General features: G+C 46.5%; 1 protein-coding gene across 1 annotated transcript; it reads left to right on the top strand.

Annotated features, from left to right (window-relative positions):
* Positions 1 to 1,691: 1,691 nt before the first annotated feature.
* On the top strand, positions 1,692 to 19,249 carry Chst6 (carbohydrate sulfotransferase 6). Its single transcript, XM_050144248.1, has 2 exons — positions 1,692 to 1,867; positions 17,144 to 19,249. Exon 2 carries the CDS (start codon positions 17,159 to 17,161, stop codon positions 18,344 to 18,346), a length of 1,188 nt encoding a protein of 395 aa, XP_050000205.1. The 5' UTR covers positions 1,692 to 1,867; positions 17,144 to 17,158; the 3' UTR covers positions 18,347 to 19,249.
* Positions 19,250 to 20,379: the final 1,130 nt, after the last annotated feature.

A 20,379-nucleotide genomic window follows, 5' to 3' on the forward strand; every position in this document is an offset into this window, starting at 1 on the left:
ATCACAATTGGGCTATACCTCAGCCAGCTTGAGCTAATTACTCACCGTGGGAAGAACAGAGCTCTGATTTTGCCAGATGCTCGGTGCAGCTTCTGTTTGAATAAGGGGAGGCCTAGGTTAACAAAGCTCTCTTCAACTTTTGTTCATCATCTTCTCCCTTCCACTTCTTCATATCCATGCATTTGAAAGTAAGTTCTGTATATTTTTGACCAAGTAAATCCTGTCTACTGGAGAAAATGTGTAAATCACACAAACCTTAGTTTATTTATTTTTATTGAAACTGGGTCTTGTTATGTAACCCAGGGTGGCCTTACACTTCAACACTTCAGGCAATCCTTCTGCCTCAGTTTCTCAAGTGCTGGAATTACAGGAATGACCCACCAAGCCTGACATTAAAATCTGGGTTTTTGTTTGGTTTTTGTTTTTGTTTGTTTTCCCATTTTTTTTTCTTTTTTGGTTTTCGAGACAGGGTTTCTTTTCTTTTTTTTAATACAAAGTACACATTCTTTTTTTAAAGTATTTTATTTATTTGTTATGTATATAATATTCTGTCTGTGTGTATGTCTGCAGGCCAGAAGAGGGCACCAGACCTCATTACAGATGGTTGAGAGCCACCATGTGGTTGCTGGGAATTGAACTCAGGACCTTTGGAAGAGCAGGCAATGCTCTTAACCTCTGAGCCATCTCTCCAGCCCGAGACAGGGTTTCTTTGTAGCTCTGGCTGTCCTGGTCTCACTCTGTATGTAGACCAAGCTGGCCTCAAACTCACAGAGATCCACCTGCCTCTGCTCCCTGATTACTAGGATCAAAGGCATGTGTCACCACCATCGGGCTCAAACTTTACATTTTTAAAGAAAATAACGGCCATCTAAATCCTTTACCCAGAAGCTAATGACTGGCTTTCTCTTAGACTACAGTTTGGGGGTTTTGTTTAGGTTTGTTTTATTCTTTGCTTTGTTTCGTTTGTTGTTTATTTGTTTGTTTGGGGGGTTTTTTGCAACTTTTTTTCCTGTAAATACTGCTTCTTTGAAAGTTATATATAAGTCTTCGTTGTTGGTTTATTTCCTTAAGATGGCTCTGGAAAGGAGTTACTAGTTCAGAAAGCTTGTGGCCATGGTTAAGGATTCTAATTTCATCTTGCCAAACCGCACCTGGAAAGGGCTGCACAGATACACTCTTCCCAGCAGGCACTTGGACCCCCACCAGATTCGCAGGTCTCCCACGGAGCCCTAGCTTCAGCGTTTGCTTGGGCTCTGCCCCGTTGTTTGTAAGAGGCAAAATCTGCTTTATTTGCTGAAACGTGTCCAGTGTTTATCTGGACCTTTTATGAAGCTCGCACTCCTGCTCCAGAAGCCACCTGTCCTCTCGGCCCCTCCCCACTCCTCTGTTGCTCAGAAGACAGCCAAGTCGCCCTGGCATCAAGGTGTCTGTTTGGATAGTTGCAAAGATGCCACCCGCAGAGGAGGGGGCAAGATAAAGATTAAATTTCCTGCACAAGGGCCTTTTGTCCTCCCAGAAGCTTCTTCCCTGAGGGACAGATTTTTTCGGTCCATTAGTGAACCCAGCGGTGATTCCGCCATCAGGCTTGATCATCCACACCCCCCAGGGGGCGGTCAGTGTGGTTCCTGGAGCCCACCTGTGTCCTCCCTCTTTCTGGCCTCTCCACACAACACACCGCCCCCCCCCCATCCCCAGGCGTGGCCCGACGGTCCTGTCTGGAGAGGATTGCCAAGCCCGGGGCCAACTGGCTGCTTCCCCTCTGCGCTCCCGCCCTGGCAGTCCGGGGCGAAGAACAGCCACTGACTGAGCCCGCTCAATTGTACGCGCCGCGGGCGGGCAGCGCGGAGCAGCGCCGCCAGCAGCGCAGGTAGAGCGGGGCGCCGGCCGGACTGGGCAGCGGGGAGCGGGGGGGGGGCTGCTCCAGGACGGAGCATCCGAGTCTGTGTGGTAACTCTAGGGCCCCCCCTGCACCCCAACATCTAGTTAGTGCTCTTCTGTTTCCATCTCCAGCTGGGACTTCTATTTAGTTTCCAGACTCGCACTGCCAGGGGGTCTTCAGGTGTTTCTAACATATTAGTTAGAAACCCCTGGCTCCCATCGGTGACTTCCCTGGATGATGTCCCTTCCTCGCTGTGGGATCGCAAGAACTGAGTCAGCCCCCGCGGATTCCAAGGGAAGAAGGACTGCCTGTGGGGTGGAATTCAGAAGGGACTGGTCCTAGGAGCCTTTGTTGAGCCTGGGAAGAGAGCGTTCCTGCTCCGGGTGCCAGGGCCAGTTTGTGGGAGAACGCCAGGCTTTAGGGTAGATGAGTAATCAGGTCTCCAGGTGGAGTGTGCCACCGCAAGGATGGATGGGGCTGAAGAGGTGCAACTGGCGGGGCTTGTGGGTCTGGCAGCTTAGTCAGGGTTGGTGGGGAAAGCAGAAAGGTGTGTGTTGTGTATTGGTCACAGAGAGCACGTTGTTTCTGTTGGACCTCATGGGCTTCAGGCCTCCTTCCCCTCCCCCATCTACTGGAGCATCACATTAATTTAAACGTGCTTTTTAAAAGACATTAAAAAAAAAAAAAAAGCTCAGGAGCTTTGTCACAGAATGCGTAAGAAAAAAAAATTGGGGGCCAGATCTAGAATTTGGGTTGACTGGCTTGCTTCTGGCTGCAGTCTTGGACACAGCAGTGGGCTCTCTTGGTCCTCATTATGTGTGCCCCCCCCCCACACATGCCAACTCTACTTTCTCTTCCCTCTTAAACAGGAAACAAGAAAATTGAGTCTCACTTAAGCAAAACAAATTCAATTCCTCCACGCTTCAGAAGGAGCGGTTAAGGTTTTTGAGTTTTGAGGCCTGAGTACTCTGTGTAGTCCAGGCTGGCCTGGCCTAGAACTCCATCTTCTTGTCTCAGGTTCTTTAATGCTGGGGTTACAGGAGTGTGCTGCCGTGCTCTTAGCTAAACAAAATAAAAAGTCATCTGTTTTAGAGATGAGGAAATGGCGCTGGCTGACTGGAAGCTATGAGTGAGTATAGGCCAGCCCTAGAGCGTCTGAGAGAAGGCTGTGTGAAGGCCCCGTGGGTGGGGTGGCTTGTTCAAAGCCTCATTTTACCAAGGAATCTGGCCCCGAGTGCCTTGGTGACTGGCTTGACACAGGATATGAACCCTGTCTGGCTTCAAAAGCTAGGCTTCCAGCCATTATTTCTTGTAGTCTCCTGTGCTGTGCACACGTGTGCTGGCTCTTCCTGTGCTTGCTATCTTGGTGAGAGTCAGAGGGTCATCAAGATCCCTCACGGCCGCCTCGCTTGGGTTTTTCTTATGGACAGAATGTTTCTTAGGCTTGTAGACTATGTTTATAACCCAGATTTTGGAAGATTCTTGAATGCTCTAGGTCTACTCTATGCCTGGTCTTATTTCCCACATGATCTCTAAGATAGCTTCTTGCAACTGTTGTTTTCAAATCAGAAAATGTCCTCAGGTAAGGTAGCACTTGACTATTGTGTGTGTTGAGTTCCTTTCTCCTCAACTAATCCTTTTGTTGTTGTTATGTCATTGACTTGGGATAATAATTTGCTTTTTTGAATATAAAGTCATGGCTGGGCATGGCAGCACACACCTTTAATCCCAGAGACAAAAGTAAGATGTTCTCCCGAGTTTAAAGCCAGCCCACTTACACAGCAAGTTCCAGGCCAATCAGGGCTACAGAGTACAAATAAATATGAATAAAATCCGAGAACATTCTAGATGTTCTCCATGAGTGCTCTGCAGGAAAACCCAGGAACATGCTAAGCATGCAATCCCTACCTGCTGCCCTGCATGTGTCGCTGTGGGGAAGGAGCCTTCATAGTTTAGGATCAAAACAAAGCAAAACAACAACAACTAGCCAGTCAACCAAGGATCCCAGTCAACCAAGGGTCCCAGTCAACCAAGGGTCCCACTGTCTATAAGATTCTATGACTTTTTTTTTTCATGTTTTTGAGACAGAGTTTCCTTATGTAGCCCTGGCTGTCCTGGAACTCACTCTGTACCCCAGGCTGGCCTCAAACTCAGAAATCCCCCTGCCTCTGCCTCCGGAGTGCTGAGATTAAAGGTGTGCACCACCACTGCCTGGCTGATGTGCTTTGTTTTCTTTGACAGTTCCTGGCTCAGAACTCCAAGGCAGAGCATATAAACTAGGATTTCTTTTTTTCCCTCCCAACTCAGGTCACAGAAACTCAAATCACCCCTCCCCACCCCTACCTTGGAGCTGTTGGTTGTTCAGAAATTGCCTGCCTAAAGAGTGGTCTTGCCCCATACCCCATACCCTGGAGGAAGAAATCCTACCCGGAGAAGTCAAGAGGAATCTAGACTAACAGGCCTTGCTGGGTTTCCACACTCGGTGTAGCATTAGACACACAGGGTAGTGTTTATAAAAATCCAAAAGGACAGAGTTCAGAGATTCCTTTAGGACCATGCACCTGGAGGGGACCACGGAGTTGTCCTTCCCCACCCTGTGTGTCTCTTAATCTGTATCCCTGGTAATGAAATGATGGACACAAGTGATCCCCTGAGTTCTGCGAGCCAGTCGAGTAAACTGATCGTACTCCAGAGAGGAATTGTGGGAACCCCAATTTCTAGCTGAGCCAATCAAATAACCTTGGCTCAGGATTGAATTGACCTAAAAGATACACAGATGCTCCGAACTCGATCACTTGTGTGCTGACAGAATTCCCCATGATTTTGGGGATCCCACAGGTCTTCAGTGGGATTGCGATGTGAGAATAGGAAAAAAAAAAGGTCAAAACTCAAAACATTTTCCTCCGTAACCCCTCCCTTTTCTCAGTGCTGGGAATGAAGCCTAGAGCCTCATGCTAGCTAGTCAAATGCTCTACCTCACTGAGCCGCATGCCCAGCTCCAGAGAAATCTTTCTCCACAACACAACTTCCAAAGTTCAGGACTAAGGAAAGGGGGGTTTATGTCTTGGTATCGGCTCGGAAATGCCTCCGAGTGGCTGTGAGCCATGGAATCTTGAGGATCTTTCCAGTAATTGGGGTTCAACCTAGGAGTGCTTACATGTAAGCCCTCTACCCCTGAGTTTGATCCCCAGCCATACCCTAAGCTTCCATATTCTAATTTGTGATCCTCTTGCCTCAGCCCCCCCCCCCCCAAGCAGCTGGGAAGATGGCCTGTGCCACCAGGCTTGGCTTTCCAGACTGATTTAAATTGATTCCCTAATGAATGATGATGATTTTGGATAGGGTCTCAGGTAGTACAGGCTAGCCTTGCCTCTACCTCTCAAGTGCTGGGATTACAAACATATGCCAGCATGTACAGTTTTATGGCATGCTTGGTACTAACCCCTGAACTTCGTTCTTGCTAGACAAGCATGCTATCAGCCCCTATCTACTGGACAGATTCCAGAAGGCAGGTGTCTTTCCTCTTGCTGCATCTGAACTGTACAACTCCAAGCTCCTCGCCCCTGGCACCCATCACACAGCTACATGATCAGAACTAGCAGAAACGACTGATTGGCCAGGACCTCAGAGCAGACATAACTTCTGTCACAGCCTGGCCCGGCAAACAGTCTTGAACTTGAAGATGGGCTTGAAAATACCTTTCACTGCATAGGAGATCCTCCAACCCACCCCCTGGTCTTCCCTGGTCTGGCGGGTGCTCAGGTAAGCTGATAGATGGACTTGCAGACATGTCTTCCAGCGATAAAGGCTGGAAGCCAGCAAACTCCAGTCACACCCTCATTAACCTACTAAAAAATAATCTAAAGTTACCAAAGAAAACCATTAGAACTGCACACAGTGGCATGTGCCTGTAATCCCGGCACTGGGAAGAGACAATGGGAGAAACCGGAGTTCAAGTCATACTTAGCTATGTATTTTATTTTATTTTTTTTAATTTATTTATTTTTATTAATTAATTAAAGATTTCTGCCTCTTAGCTATGTATTTTAAAGCCAGCCTGAGATGCATGAGACTATCTCAAAAATAAAATCAGCACCTGTAGCTTGCCCATAGGAAAGGAAACACTACTTGCTATTTGATGCCATCCATTCCACACTTCTTTCTCCATTTTCTTATGTGTTCTTTAACAGCCTTCTCAAGATATAATTCACATACCTTAAAGTTTGTTCTTTTTAAAAGTACAGCTCACTGTTCATAATGTAGAATGTATTCAGTATTGTGAGTCAGCCTCAGGTGAAACCATGTTGAATTTTATATATATCCACAATTTATTAGTATTTATTGCCAGAGAATTCTCTTTACTTATCATCATCATCATCGTCGTTTTTGTTATTATTAGTATGTGTTTGTGTGTGTGTAATGTGTTTGAATGTAGGCACATGCATGCCACAATCCACATATAGAGGTCAGAGGACAATTTTGGGGAGACACATCTATCCTATCTTTCTGGGGATCAAACTCGGGTTATAGGCATACACAGCAAGTACCTTTACCTGCTGAGCCATCTCCTTGCCCTCAGCAGAGACTTTTCTACTGTAAGGTATAGAATAATTTTGCTTATCAATTGATAGCTATTTGGAATGTTTCTGCTTTGGCATTAGCATAAGTAATGCTGTTATGAAAACTCCTGAGCAAGTTTTAAGTGGACATATGTTTTCACTATTATTGGGTCTATAGCCAGGGATGGAATTATTGCATCAGGCGCTGGCTGTTCAGCTCTCTGAGGAACCACCAGACTGGCAGACTATTTTCCACAGCACTGTTTTCCATTCTCGGCAGCCCTGATGAGGGTTCTGATTCCTCTTACTTCCACTGACACTGTAATTTTAAAAATCCTGGCTTGTGTTTGTAATAGCAGAAGTAGGGAAATGGACCAGGGGTTCAAAGTTAGTCATGCTACACAGCAAGTTTCTAGGCTAGCCTGGCAACATGAAACCCTGTCTCAAAACATCCTGAATGTTCTCCTTTCCTCCCTCCCTCCCTCCCTCCCTCCCTCCCTCCCTCCCTCCCTCCCTCGCTCTCTCCAACTGGCTTAGTACTACATGCTACTTAATCACTCTGCCACATCCCTAGCTTGTACTGTTTCTTTATAAAATTTGCTTTTTATGAGACATAGTCTCACTATGTAGCCTTGGCTAACCTGGAACAAGGCATGTAGATCAGGTTGGCCTCAAACTCACAGAGCACCACCATGCCCAGCCCTCCTTCAAAAAATATACATTTATGGCCAGACATGCGCACCATGGAAGTCAGAGCACAGCCATTAGAGGGTGAATCTTTTCTTCTACTGTCTGATTCCAGAGATCAAACTCAGGCTTGTCAGGCGTGGCAGCAAATGCCCTTTACCCATGAGCCATCCTCCTAGCCCCTCCATTGCTCTTTGTCCTCAACAGCTTCCCTACTGGGTAATTTGTCTGGTGACTAAGAATGTATTTATCACTCATTTGTGTATCTTCTCTGGAAAAAAAAATATGTCTTCTTAAACCCTTTACCCGCTCACAGGAACTCTTTAATATCCTAGGTGTAAATCCCTTTCTAGATAGTTGTTTGTAGCTGCCTTCTCCCATCTGTTGCTGCACTTCGGTATGTGTGCATTTTTGACATAATCGATACTGCCTGGAGTAACTTCAAGGTACACAGCAGAAAGAAATGTGGGCTGAGCAGGTGGCGAGTCCCCTCTGAGCCACTGCAGGTGGGCTGCTAGAGTTCCCATTCTGCCTCAGCCGGTGTAGGGGTGCTTAAGGGGAGTCTTAATCTCCCCAAGCTTAAGCTCCCTCTTCTGTAAAATGAGAGCAATAGTAGAGCCCATTTCCTCATTTCAAGGATCATATCAGCAAACACGCAGGGCGTGGGCTGCAGGGATCCTGAAGCAGGTGCATTTATTATGCTGCCTCTTTTTAAGTTTTACTTATTTATTTTTGAGGCAAGGTCTCTACATGCTCCTGGCTGTCTTGGAGCACGCTATGTAGACCAGGCTGGCCTCCAACTTGCAGAGATCGTCCTGCCTCTGCAGGGATTAAAGGCGAGGGCCACCATGCCCAGCTTACTGCGCTGCCTCTTGATCCACCACCCTTGATTTTTTTCCTTTCAATTTCCTCTCTTCCCCTCTGTTCTCTCTCTTACACATCCTTCTCCCTAAGGAATATCCTGGCTCCATCCCTGCAGTTTTACTTCACTGGTCATCCTTGAGGCGTGACGTTTATCCATTTCCTCCCCTAGAATCCAATGTGCCCAGCCATTGGGATTCCTGAGCAGCGATAGCCTCCAGCTGACATCAAACTGAGCAATCTGAGCCTGCCAGTGTGATGTTTCACTCTTAGATTCCATGCCAGGGCTGGGCAGACTGATGGCAGGAAGAGCTGTCTAGTGGAGCTTGGCTGGAAGTTCCTGGACTCCAGCTCAGCATCTGGGATGGCAGACATCCTTTGCCTCCTATCTCAGTCTTCCCATCTGCAAACCAGACAGAAAACAGCACTCCCCCGTCTCCCAGGCCATGAAATGGTAAGGGATGTTTAAGGAACACTGCAGAAAGAAATGCTGGACAAGAGGCTTTCAGACTTGGATGGCGGGGTGTCTGATTTCAATTCACTGTGCATTTATTTATGCCTTTGGTCTCACCCTACAATCCAGGCTGCCCCAAAACTCATCATTTAGCCAGGCTGGCTTCACATTTGTGGCATTACTCTTACCTCAGCCTCTAGAGTGCTGAGATTACAGGAATGAGTGACCACACCTGGCTTCGTGTGGCCTTTCAACTTCTTCCTTTTATGATACTCAGAGTCTTATTCAAATGTTTTTGTTGAAGTATAGCACCTCAGAAAAGAGCAAAGAGCATAAAAGTGTCCTTGCTGGGCAGTGGTGGCTCACACCTTTAATCCCAGCACTTGGGAGGCAAAGGCAGGCGGGTCGCTGTGAGTTCAAGGCCAGCCTGGTCTACAGAGTTCTTTAACAGCCAGGGCTACAAAGAGAAACCTCAAAAATAGGGGGCTGGAGAGATGGCTCAGTGGTTAAGAGCATTGCCTGCTCTTCCAAAGGTCCTGAGTTCAATTCCCAGCAACCACATGGTGGCTCACAACCATCTGTAATGAGGTCTGGTGCCCTCTTCTGGCCTGCAGACATACACACAGACAGAATATTGTATACATAATAAATAAATAAATATTTAAAAAANACATAATAAATAAATAAATAAATATTTAAAAAAAATAAATAAAAAACAAAAATGAAAAAACAAAACCCACAAACAGATAACAACAACAAAAAGTATCTTGATGGACATGCATTCTCTCTCTCTCTCTTTCTTTGAGATAAGCTTTCAACTAGATATAGGGTTGGCTTCAAACTTCTAGTGATCCTCCTGCCCCTGCTTCCCAAATTCTGGGATTATAGGCTTATACTACCAAACTGGCCTAATGGTTTTTTGTTTTGTTTGAGACAGGGTCTCATTTAGCCCATGCTGGCCTGGAACTCCCTGTAGAGCCCAGGCCGGCACTAAACTGACCTTCCTGCCTTTACCTCCCAACCCTGGGATTACAGGTGTGCGCCACCACACTGGACTGACGAATTGTTGTTGGCTGTTTTCTATCCTTTGCTCTTGCTCTTTTTTGGCTTTTGGGGAGGGAGGCCTGCCACTCAACTCCCAAATAAATCACACAAGGAGTCTCATTCTTCTTATAAATGCCCAGCCTTAGTTTGGCTTGTTTCTTGCCAGCTTTTCTTAAATTATCCTGACTACCTTTAGCCTCTGGGTGTTTTCCTTTTCTTACTTCTGTAATCTTACTTTCACTCTTACTCTGTGGCTGGCCGGGTGGCCGGGTGGCCGGGTGGCTGGGTGGCTGGCCCCTGACGTTCTCCTCGCCTTGTTCTGTCTTGCTCCTTCCTCTTCTCAGATTTCTCCTTCTATTTATTCTTTCTGCCTGCCAGCCCTGCCTGTCCTTTCTCCTGCCTCGCTATTGGCCGTTCAGATGTTTATTGGACCATCAGGTGTTTGAGACAGGCAACGAATCACAGCTTCACAGAGTTAAAAAAGCAGCATAAATGGACGCATCGCTAAAACAAATGGTCCACAACATAAGCAATGTAATACACCTTAAAATAATATTCCCCAACTAACTGTCATTGATACATTAATGTATTTAGCTCCCACATGGATAAATAGCATAATCAGAAGTCAGAAGCTCTGTGCACCGACCAGTATCCACTATTAAACCAGAACTCCTGGTTTTCACAGAAACTCATCTCTCATTGGCTTAAGCAGGAGTGAGGAGAATCTGTAACCTTGGATCCAGATGTTCAGATGATGCTGTCAGCTTGCTTGAGAACTTAGTCATTTCTCTGTTTAGTGTTCTTCTATGTTGACAGTTTCTCTCTTCTTTTTCCCATTTTCTATTTTAGGTTTACTTACTTCATTTTATGTGTGTGAATGTTTTGCCTGCATGTATGTCTGTGCACCACATGTGTGCCTAGTGCTGGCAAGCTCGGAGGGGGGGGGGCGGTCAGATCACTTTGAACTGTAGTTACGGATAGTTGTGAGCCTCTGTGTGGATGCTGGGAATTGAACCCAGGTCCTCTGCAAAGCAAACCATCTCTACAGCTCAGGAGTCCCATTCTTAAACTACTTCTAGGTGAGGCCAGGAATTGGAAGGGGTAAGTATGTAATAAGCCAGTCTTGGAGCAAGTCATAGTTAGGGTTTCTATTGCTGTGAAGAGACACCCTGACCACAGCAACTCTGATAAGGAAAACACATAATTGAGGCAGGTGGCACAGTTTTAGAGGTTCAGTCCATTATCATCATGATGGGAGCATGGCAGCAGGCAGGCAGGCATGCTGGAGAAGGAGCTGAGAGTTCTACATCTTGATCAGCAGGTAGCAGAAGGAGACTGTATGCCACACTGCGTGTCGCCTGAGCACATAGGAGACCTCAGAGTCCACCTCCACAGTGACACACCCACCTCCAACAAGGCCACATCTCCTAATATAGTGCCTCTCCCTATGGCTGAGCATTCAAATACACGAGTCTATGGGAGCCATTTCTATTCAAACCAGCACAATTGGGTTTTGTTGTTAGGTTTTTTGTATTTTTTTTTTACATTGATTTTAGACAGGTTCATTTAGCTCAGGCTATCCTTGAACTCCTGATCCTCCTGCTTCCACTTCTCAAATAGGGTTACAGGCATGTGCACTATGCCCAGCTTAGAGGCTGTCTTGCAAAGAACGCATGCCTAGTAGATACCCATGTGCTTGTATAGTGCCAGATCCCTGAAAATTGACGGGTACTTCAAAAAAAAAAATCCAAAACCACAATCACAACTTAGTGCTGCCTGCAGACAGGAAGGAGAAATGGAGTACGGCAGAGGGCAGAGTGGTGTGCCTTGAGCGACACTGGCAGTAGCTACATCAGAGGAAGTTGAGATTATCCCAGGTGGAGACAGGGGTATGCACTCACTACACAGCAGAGGGTATCAGCATATGGGGCCTTGATGCTCTTTTGATGAACTCTGATCTAGAGGATTCTGGATGGGAATTAGCGGTACATTTGGAAAGCCAAGTAGATGGACCCAATCAGATTTAGATAAGTCTGCAGGCACTGTGCAGATGAACTGAAAGAAGGAGAGGGGTGAATTAGAACAGAATCCAGGAGAAAAGTAAGCACTTGGACTACCAACTTTCTGATCTTTTGAGCATCCGTGAATGGGTCATCCCATCCCCTTTTAGATTGCTTTATTTTTACTTTTTGTGTAGGGGTGCTTTTCCTGAATGCATGTATGTGCGCTGTGTGCATGTCTGGTACCCATGGAGGCCAGAAGAGGGAGCCAGATACCCTGGAACTAGAATTACAGACGGTTGTGAACTGTGAATGTGGGTACTAGGAACCAAACCCTGTCCTCTGCAAGAGCAGCCAGTGCTCTTAACTGCTGAACCATCTCTCCACACCCCGAGGGTGAGTCCTGATGTCCCTAGCTGCATTGTCAGCTCCTCTAGGACAGAGACTCTTCTGCTTTAGACCCCCTGCACTGAAGCTCTTGTTTTCTTTGTTTATTTTCCATGGGAAGTCTTTTTATTCTGCTTCCTACATCCCTTCCTTTTTATCTTTCACTCCCTGCTACAATTTTAATAGCCAGGGGGATCTGATTCCAAGGAAAACAGTTTTATTATGGTTTTTATTTGCTTGTTTTAAATTCGGTTTTATTTGGTTTGCTCTTTTTGAGACAGGGTCTCATGTAGCCCAATAAACCTCCTGCCTCATCCAAGTTCTAAGATTACAGGCATGAGTTAATAGGTGCAGCATTTATTAGTTTTACTATCAAAAATAGTAAACTTTTCTTTCAAAGGAAATGTCCTCTTTACTACTACATGTGTGTTTTAGCTGTCAACTGCATTTTAAAATCATATCTTGCACACTTTTAATATTGATTTAACCAAAAGTTATAATAGGAGGCATCTAAGAGAGATATATATGCATAGAATGTAAATTTATATATTACACTGTAGTAAGCCACTAGAAAAACTAATAAATTGTAACACTGACACTGAAGAGTTTTTTTAATAATTTATTTTAACTTTATTTTATGTGCATTAGTATAAAGGTGTCAGATCCTGGGGAACTGGAGTTACAGTTGTGAGCTGCCATGTGGGTGCTGGGAATTGAACCTGGGTCCTCTGGAAGAACAACCAGTGCTCTTAACCATTGAGCCATCTCTCCAGCCCCAGGTTGTTTTGTTGTTGTTATTGTTGTTGTTGTTTGTTTTTTAAAGAAATAAGAAAGTGGGCTACTGCCAGGCAGTGGTTGTGCACACCTTTAGTCCCAGCATTCGCGGAGGCAGAGGCAGGCAGATCTCTGAGTTCAAAGCCAGCCTGGTCTACAAAGTGAGTTTCAGGATAGCTAGAATTACTTCCAGAGAAACCCTATCTCAATGAACAAAACAAAACAAGCAAACAAAAAACAAGAAAGGAAGGAAGGAAAATGTGCTACTGAGGTAGAACTCGGCTGGCAAAGAAAGTCTAAGGCACTTGCCGTGAAGCCCAACAACCTCAGGTGAATCCCTGGAACCCTAATGATGAAAGATCAGAACAGACTCTTGCTGGTTGTCCCCTGAGCTCAACACTACACTCTGAGCCATCTGATGGCCCCCTGTTGCTTGTTTGTTGCTTGACACAGGGTCCAATGCCTACCAGGCTGGCCTTGAACTCTCTGTGGGAGAGGATGACCTTGGGTTTATACTCTTTTTGTTTTCAGTGCTCCAGAACTAGGATTCCAGGCATTGGCCACCTTACTTGGTTTATAGGGGCAAGGGATCAAACCAGGACCCCACCCTAGTTTTTGAGAACCTAGAGCTTCCATTTGGCTAAGGTGACTGGCCAGCAAGCCCCTGGGGTCTGTCCACGCAGCATTGTTGTGGTTACAGAAAAGATCACTGCACCGACTTTTATGCCTGTTCTGGGGATCTGAACTCAGGTCCTCAGTTTGCTCAGCAAGCATTTTACTCACTGAGCTGTGTCCCCAGTCCCTGGCCTTGTTATTTTATTTATTCCAGTGTAGGAAGGGCTACTGGGGATTGAACCCACACATTCCACCAGCCACCATCACCACCAGGCTAACATTCTACCACTAAGCTCCAATCCTTTGCTAACTGGGTATTCCTGTGGCTGAACTCTAGTTGCCTCCGTGAAAACAGGGATAACTGTCTCAACTTTCTAGGAAGGTTGAGAAGATAAAACTTGACCATGAAGATAAAAATGCTTATCACTACTTCCAACCCTCTGGTAATTAACCTGTGTGGGAACTCTGGCGTTCGTTCCTATGAGATAATCTCAGGATTATCTTGGGCTCCTAGAGACAGTTACAGCTACCTGAAGTTCTTCCTGGTTCTGGTTCTTGAGTTCAAGTAACAGGATGAGATAACACTCCCTCCAGCACAAGAGTCCCTTAAGAGTTCTGGCTTGCCTCTCTCTCTCTCTCTCTCTCTCTCTCTCTCTCTCTCTCTCTCTCTCTCTCTCTCTGTCTTTCCTTTTGTTTTTGTTTTTCGAGACAGGATTTCTCTATAACTTTTGGTGCCTGTCCTGGAACTAGCTCTTGTAGACCAGGCTGGCCTCAAACTCACAGAGATCCACCTGCCCACCTGCCTCTGCCTCCTAGGATTAAAGGCGTGCTCCACCACCACCCAGAAAGTTCTGGCTTTCTTTTTTTTTTAATTGATATTTATTGAGCTCTACATTTTTCTATGCTCCCATCCCTGCCTCTCCCCTCCCCTTCAACCCTCTCCCATGGTCCCCATGCGTCCAATTTACTCAGGAGATCTTGTGTTTTTATATTTCCCATGTAGATTAGATCCATGTTTGTCTCTCTTAGGGTTCTCACTGTTGTCTAAGTTCTCTGGGATTGTGATTTGTGGGCTGGCTTTCTTTGCTTTATGTTTAAAAACCACCTATGAGTGAGTACATGTGATAATTGTCTTTCCGTGTCTGGGTTACCCCACTCAAAATAATGTTTTCTAGTTTCATCCATTTTCCTGCAAAATTCAAGCTGTCATTATTTTTTTCTGCTGTGTAGTACTCCATTGTGTAAATGTACCACATTTTCCTTATCCATTCTTCGGTGGAGGGGCATTTAGGTTGTTTCCAGGTTCTGGCTATGACAAACAAAGCTGCTATGAACATAGTTGAGCATATGTCCTTGTGGCATGATTGAGCATCCTTTGGATATATACCCAAAAGTGGTATTACTGGGTCTTGAGGAATGTTGTTTTCTAATTTTCTGAGAAATCACCACACTGACATCCAAAGGGGTTGTACCAGCTTGCATTCCCACCAGTAAGTGTTCCCTTTCCCCACAACCTCTCCAGCATAAGTTGTCATCAGTGTTTTTTATCTTGGCCATTCTTACAGGTGTAAGATGGAATCTCAGAGTTGTTTTGGTTTGTATTTCTCTTATGACTAAAGATGTCGAACATTTCCTTAAGTGTATTTCAGCCATTTTAGATTCCTCTGTTGAGAGTTCTCTGTTTATGTCTGTACTCCATTTTTAAATTTTATTTATTTATTTATTATGTATACAATATTCTGTCTGTGTGTATGTCTGCAGGCCAGAAGAGGGCACCAGACCTCATTACAGATGGTTGTGAGCCACCATGTGGTTGCTGGGAATTGAACTCAGGACTTTTGGAAGAGTAGGCAATGCTCTTAACCACTGAGCATTTTTTTTTTTTATTGGATTGTGTGTTCTTTTGGTGTCTAAATTCTTGAGTTCTTTGTATATTTTGGAGATCAGACCTCTGCCTGATGTAGGGTTAGTGAAGATCTTTTCCCATTCTGTAGGCTGTCGTTTTGTCTTGTTGATTGTGTCCTTTGCTTTACAGAAGTTTTTCAGTTTCAGGAGGTCCCAATTATTAATTGAGATCTCTCTCCTGCCCTTTGCGCTTGCTTCTTTTCTTGATTGAGAGCGAATCTCGAGTAGCATGGAATTGCATTAGACTTGCTGTGTAGCTGAGGACGACTGTGAACTTCTGGTCCTCCTCTCTTGTTTACCAAGTGCTAGAGTCACTGGTGTGCACTGCCATACCTGGCTTATGCTGTGCCTGAGATTGACTACTAAGCTACACACTCCCATTCCATGGTGTGGGGGGAGGGTGTGCATATGTAGAGGTCAAAGGACAAGGACAATTTTGGAGAGTCGGTGCTGGCCTTTTACAAGTGCATTCCAGGAATTTAAAACCAACTCATCAGGCTTGGCAGCAAGGCCTTACCTGCTGAACCATCTTACTATGCCTTGTTCTGCTGTTGGTTTTTGGTTATTTCTTTGCTCTTTTTGGGCTCTTTTGGGGGGGCGGGGTCCACCACTCAGCTCCCAAATAAATCACATGGAGACTTATTCTTACATATGAATACCCAGCTTTAGCTTGCCTTATTTCTAGCCAGCTTTTTTTTTTTTCCTATTTAAATCATCTCATCTACCTATGCTTCTGTATACCTTTCTTTGCTTCTTACCCCTTGACCTGTTGTGTAGCTGGGTGACCGCCCCTGGTGCCCTTCTCCTTCATTTGCTCCTAGGGCTTCTCCTCCCACATCTCTCGTACTATCTATCCTCTCTGCCTGCCAGTCCCGCCCATCCTTTCTTCTTTCTTGTTATTGGCCATTCAGCTCTTTATTAGACCAATCAGATGTTTTAGACAGGCAGAATAACACAGCTTCACAGAATTAAACAAATGCAACATAAAAGAATGCAATAGGCTGGGTGGTGGTGCATGTCTTTAATCCCAGCACTCGGGAGGCAGAGGCAGGCGGATCTCTGTGAGTTCTGTCACCTCTAGGGCTGTTACAGAGAGAAATCTTGTCTCAAGAAAACTACCACCACAACAACAACAAAAACAAAAACAAAAAAAGAATGCAACGACACATTTTTGCATCATTAAACAAATGTTCCACAGCATAAACAAATGTAACACATCATAAAATAGTATTCTACAACACTGTTCATTTTTAATGACAAAAACTATGCTACTTGTTAATTAAAAAAAATTATACCACATGGAAGCACACTGTCCTGTAGAAAGGTCTCGTCTTCGATCATGGGAGTTACTACACTCTCCTTTTTCTACAGTTTTTTCAGTCAACGCCCACAAATTCTTTTTTTTTTAAATATTTATTTATTTATTATGTATACAATATTGTGTCTATATATGCCTGCAGGCCAGAAAAGGGCACCAGACCTCATTACAGATGGTTGTGAGCCACCATGTGGTTGCTGGGAATTGAACTCAGGACCTCTGGAAGAGCAGGCAATGCTCTTAACCACTGAGCCATTTCTCCAGCCCCCCACAAATTCTTGAAGCCAGATGCCTGTATTATCCCCCTTTAAAGATGGGTAAATAGAATCACATAGAGATTGCCTGGTGCCAAGATCACAGAGCAGGAAGTAAAGAGGCAGGAGTCAACCTGAAAAGCCTGGCAGTACTTAGATATGGCCAATCACCTAAAAGTAACTCCATAAGAGCGATTCTTAAGGGGTCTTGTATGAAAAATAGTATTTGCTAAAACAGGTGTGGTAGCACATATCCGTAATCCTGGCATTTAGGAGATGGAGGCAGAAGTAGAAATTCAGCGTCCTTCTACAGCTACATATAGCGTGCAGCTGGCACGGGACTGAAGTTGGGCCTGGTGTGGTGAGCTCAGGCCATGGGCCCTAACTCTGTCCCTCCCTTTTATAGGTCCTAACCAGAGGCATGCGGCTGCCCCGCTTCTCCAGCACTTTTGTGCTTTCACTCTTAATAACACAGACCTGCATCCTGGTCTTCCTGGTCTCCCGGCAAATGCCCCCATCCCCAGCCGGCAGTAAGGGGCATGTGCATGTGCTCGTGCTGTCCTCGTGGCGCTCGGGCTCGTCTTTCGTGGGCCAGCTCTTCAGCCAACACCCAGATGTCTTCTACCTGATGGAGCCGGCCTGGCACGTGTGGAATGCCCTGTCGCAGGGCAGTGCCCCTGTGCTTCACATGGCCGTGCGCGACCTGGTCCGTTCAGTATTCCTATGCGATATGGACGTATTTGATGCCTACCTGCCCTGGCGCCGCAACGTCTCAGATCTCTTCCAGTGGGCGGTGAGTCGCGCGTTGTGCTCGCCTCCAGTCTGCAACGCCTTCGGTCCCGGCAACATCAGCAGCGAGGAGGTGTGCAAGTCTCTGTGCCCAGCGCGGCCCTTCAGCCTGGTCCAGGAAGCCTGCAGCTCTTATAGCCACATAGTGCTCAAGGAGGTGCGCTTCTTTAACCTGCAAGTTCTCTACCCGCTGCTCAATGACCCCGCGCTCAACCTGCGCATCGTGCATCTGGTGCGCGACCCGCGGGCGGTGCTGCGTTCCCGAGAGCAGACAGCTAAGGCGCTGGCGAGGGACAATGGCATCGTCTTGGGTACCAACGGTACTCAGGTGGAGGCGGACCCCCGGCTGCGCGTGATCAGTGAGGTGTGTCGCAGCCACGTGCGCGTCGCAGAGGCCGCGTTGTACAAGCCTCCACCCTTCCTGCAAGGTCGCTACCGCCTAGTGCGCTTCGAGGATCTGGCCCGGGACCCTCTCACCGAGATCCGTGAACTCTATGCCTTCACCGGCCTTAGCCTCACGCCGCAGCTCCAGACTTGGATCCACAACATCACGCACGGCTCAGGGCCAGGAACACGCCGTGAGGCCTTCAAGACCTCATCCAGGGATGCGCTCAGTGTGTCCCAAGCCTGGCGTAACACGCTGCCCTTCGCAAAGATTCAGCGGGTCCAGGAACTGTGCGCTGGCGCTCTGCAGCTGCTGGGCTACCGACCTGTGCACTCCGAGCTTGAGCAGCGGGACCTCTCTCTGGACCTCCTGCTGCCGAGAGGCATGGACAGTTTCAAGTGGGCTTCTTCCACCGATGCGCAGCCAGAATCTTAAGAGTTTTAGTGGAGAGCCCCGGTTTTGACGTTAGGGCCTAGCAGAGTATGATAAAGAAAGGGCTTGGAGAACCCGGTAGAAAGAACCAGCTGCTGAGAGTGGGGTGGTCTTGTCCTGTACTAGGAAAGGACTGAGTACAAATTGCACATTTTTTTTCTTCCCCAGATTATGATTTTCCTTTGAGCGCTCTACGATCTGGGTTGCCATCATGCATTCTTATGAAAAGTGAAACCCTTGCCCTCTTCCTCTGGTCACAGAGCAGCCAGACCCAGACTTCCTTTCCTTTTTACTTTCTCTTCTCTTTGGTAATACCAAGTGATAGCAGAGAGCGGTGTCCCAGACCCGGTCAGGAGTGGAAGGCTACTGCTGCTGACCAGCTCCTAAAATTTGTGCACCTGCCTCTCATTTGCCCACCCCGACCTCTGCTCATCCCTGTGCACTAGTCTCGGGGGCCAGCAAAGACTTGGACAGTTATGTGCTGTCAAGAAGGAATCCGAGAGGACACCTTTTGTGGTTTCCTCTTAGATTCTTTGCCTGACCTTCTAGGAAGGAGCCCAGGCACACACCCCGTGCCCGAGGGTGATGGATTTTTAATGAGCCTTTGATTCGTCCTGAAGTGAAAAATCCTAGTTCTGGAAATAAACATCATAAATGAGCTGCATGATCCAGACTAGAGTTTACAACCTACCACGTTTGAAAATCATCCCAAGAAGTAACAGGTCTTGTCTGAGATCACACCTTTTTTTTTTTTTTTTTGTAATGTATTTATTATGTATATAGTGTTCTGTCTGCATGTATGCCTGCGGGCCAGAAGAGGGCGCCAGATCTCATTGCAAATGGTTGCTGAGCCACCATGTGATTCTGGGAATTGAACTCTGGACCTCTGGAAGAGCAGTCAGTGCTTTTAACCTTTGAGCCATCTCCCCAGCTCCCACTGCCCAGGTCACATCTTAAGAAGGGTGAAGAAAGGAGAGAGATGCTCTTACCACTGGGGGCTCAGTGGTAAGGAGGGATGATCCAGGTAATACCTAGACATATTTGTCCCTTATAAAATATAACTAGGGCAAACAGGAAATGGTAAAATTCTGGGTTCAGAGCAGAGAATCCTAAGTGTAACCTAGAGGAGCCTAGAAGACAAAGAAGAGAGGGAGAGAGTTGGGCAGCGAGCCAAGCATAACCAGTGGCAGGGGGAGAAGGCTGGCAGGATCAGCGCCTGGGAGGCAGGTGGGGGCAGGTCATGGGGTGCCTGGAACTCAGGCTTGCCAGGAGCTTAGAAGAAAAAAAAATGTCATAAAGGGTGGTTCTGCCTTGCCTTGGTCCTTCTAGACAGAGCAAGAATATTTCCTGCAAACCACACCTGCTCTGCTAGCAAAGGGCTCATTCAGGGGGTGCTGGGCGTGCAGAAAGCTTAGTCATGAAACAAGAGCCAGTAAGTGAACAGTAAATATTTAAAAGAAGGGCAGGCTTCCTTCCTCAGGTGAGAACAAAAAGTGGATTTGAGTCCACACTAAGCCCTGCAAGTCACGTAGGGACACACACTGATACAAGAACACATCATTGTTACCACAACATGGTCCTCGTCATGGCTACTGGTTCCTGATTCTCAGCACAGGTGTGGCCTTTGACAACTGGTGGAATTTAGGACAAAGGGCAGGATACAAGATTTGAAGACTTTAGGCTTTTTTTTGGGGGGGGGACAGGAAGGGGCTCATGTTGGCCAGGCTTTCTTCAAACTCATTGTGTAGCTCAGAATGACCTGGAAGACATGTGTATGCATGTGTGCATACATTTGTGTCTTAGTTACTTTACTATTGCCATGATAAGGTGCCATGACCAAGGCAACTTACAAAAGAAAGCATTTAATTTGGGGCTTATGATTGCAGAAGGTTAGAGTCCATGACCGTAATGTTAGGGAGCATGACAGCAGGCAGAGCCCTAGAGCAGTGGCTGAGAGCTCACTTCTTGAGACACAACCAGAGAGAGAGAGAGAGAGAGAGAGAGAGAGAGAGAGAGAGAGAGAGAGGAGGAGGGAG

Source organism: Alexandromys fortis, unplaced genomic scaffold (genome assembly GCF_014885135.2).
Source record: "Alexandromys fortis isolate MF-2015 unplaced genomic scaffold, M_Fortis_MF-2015_v1.1 scaffold_1, whole genome shotgun sequence".
Lineage (NCBI taxonomy): Eukaryota > Metazoa > Chordata > Mammalia > Rodentia > Cricetidae > Alexandromys > Alexandromys fortis.

Coding starts and splice junctions, on each gene's coding strand:
- Chst6 (XM_050144248.1), top strand. CDS start 17,159: ATGCGGCTGCCCCGCTTCTCCAGCACTTTTGTGCTTTCACTCTTAATA.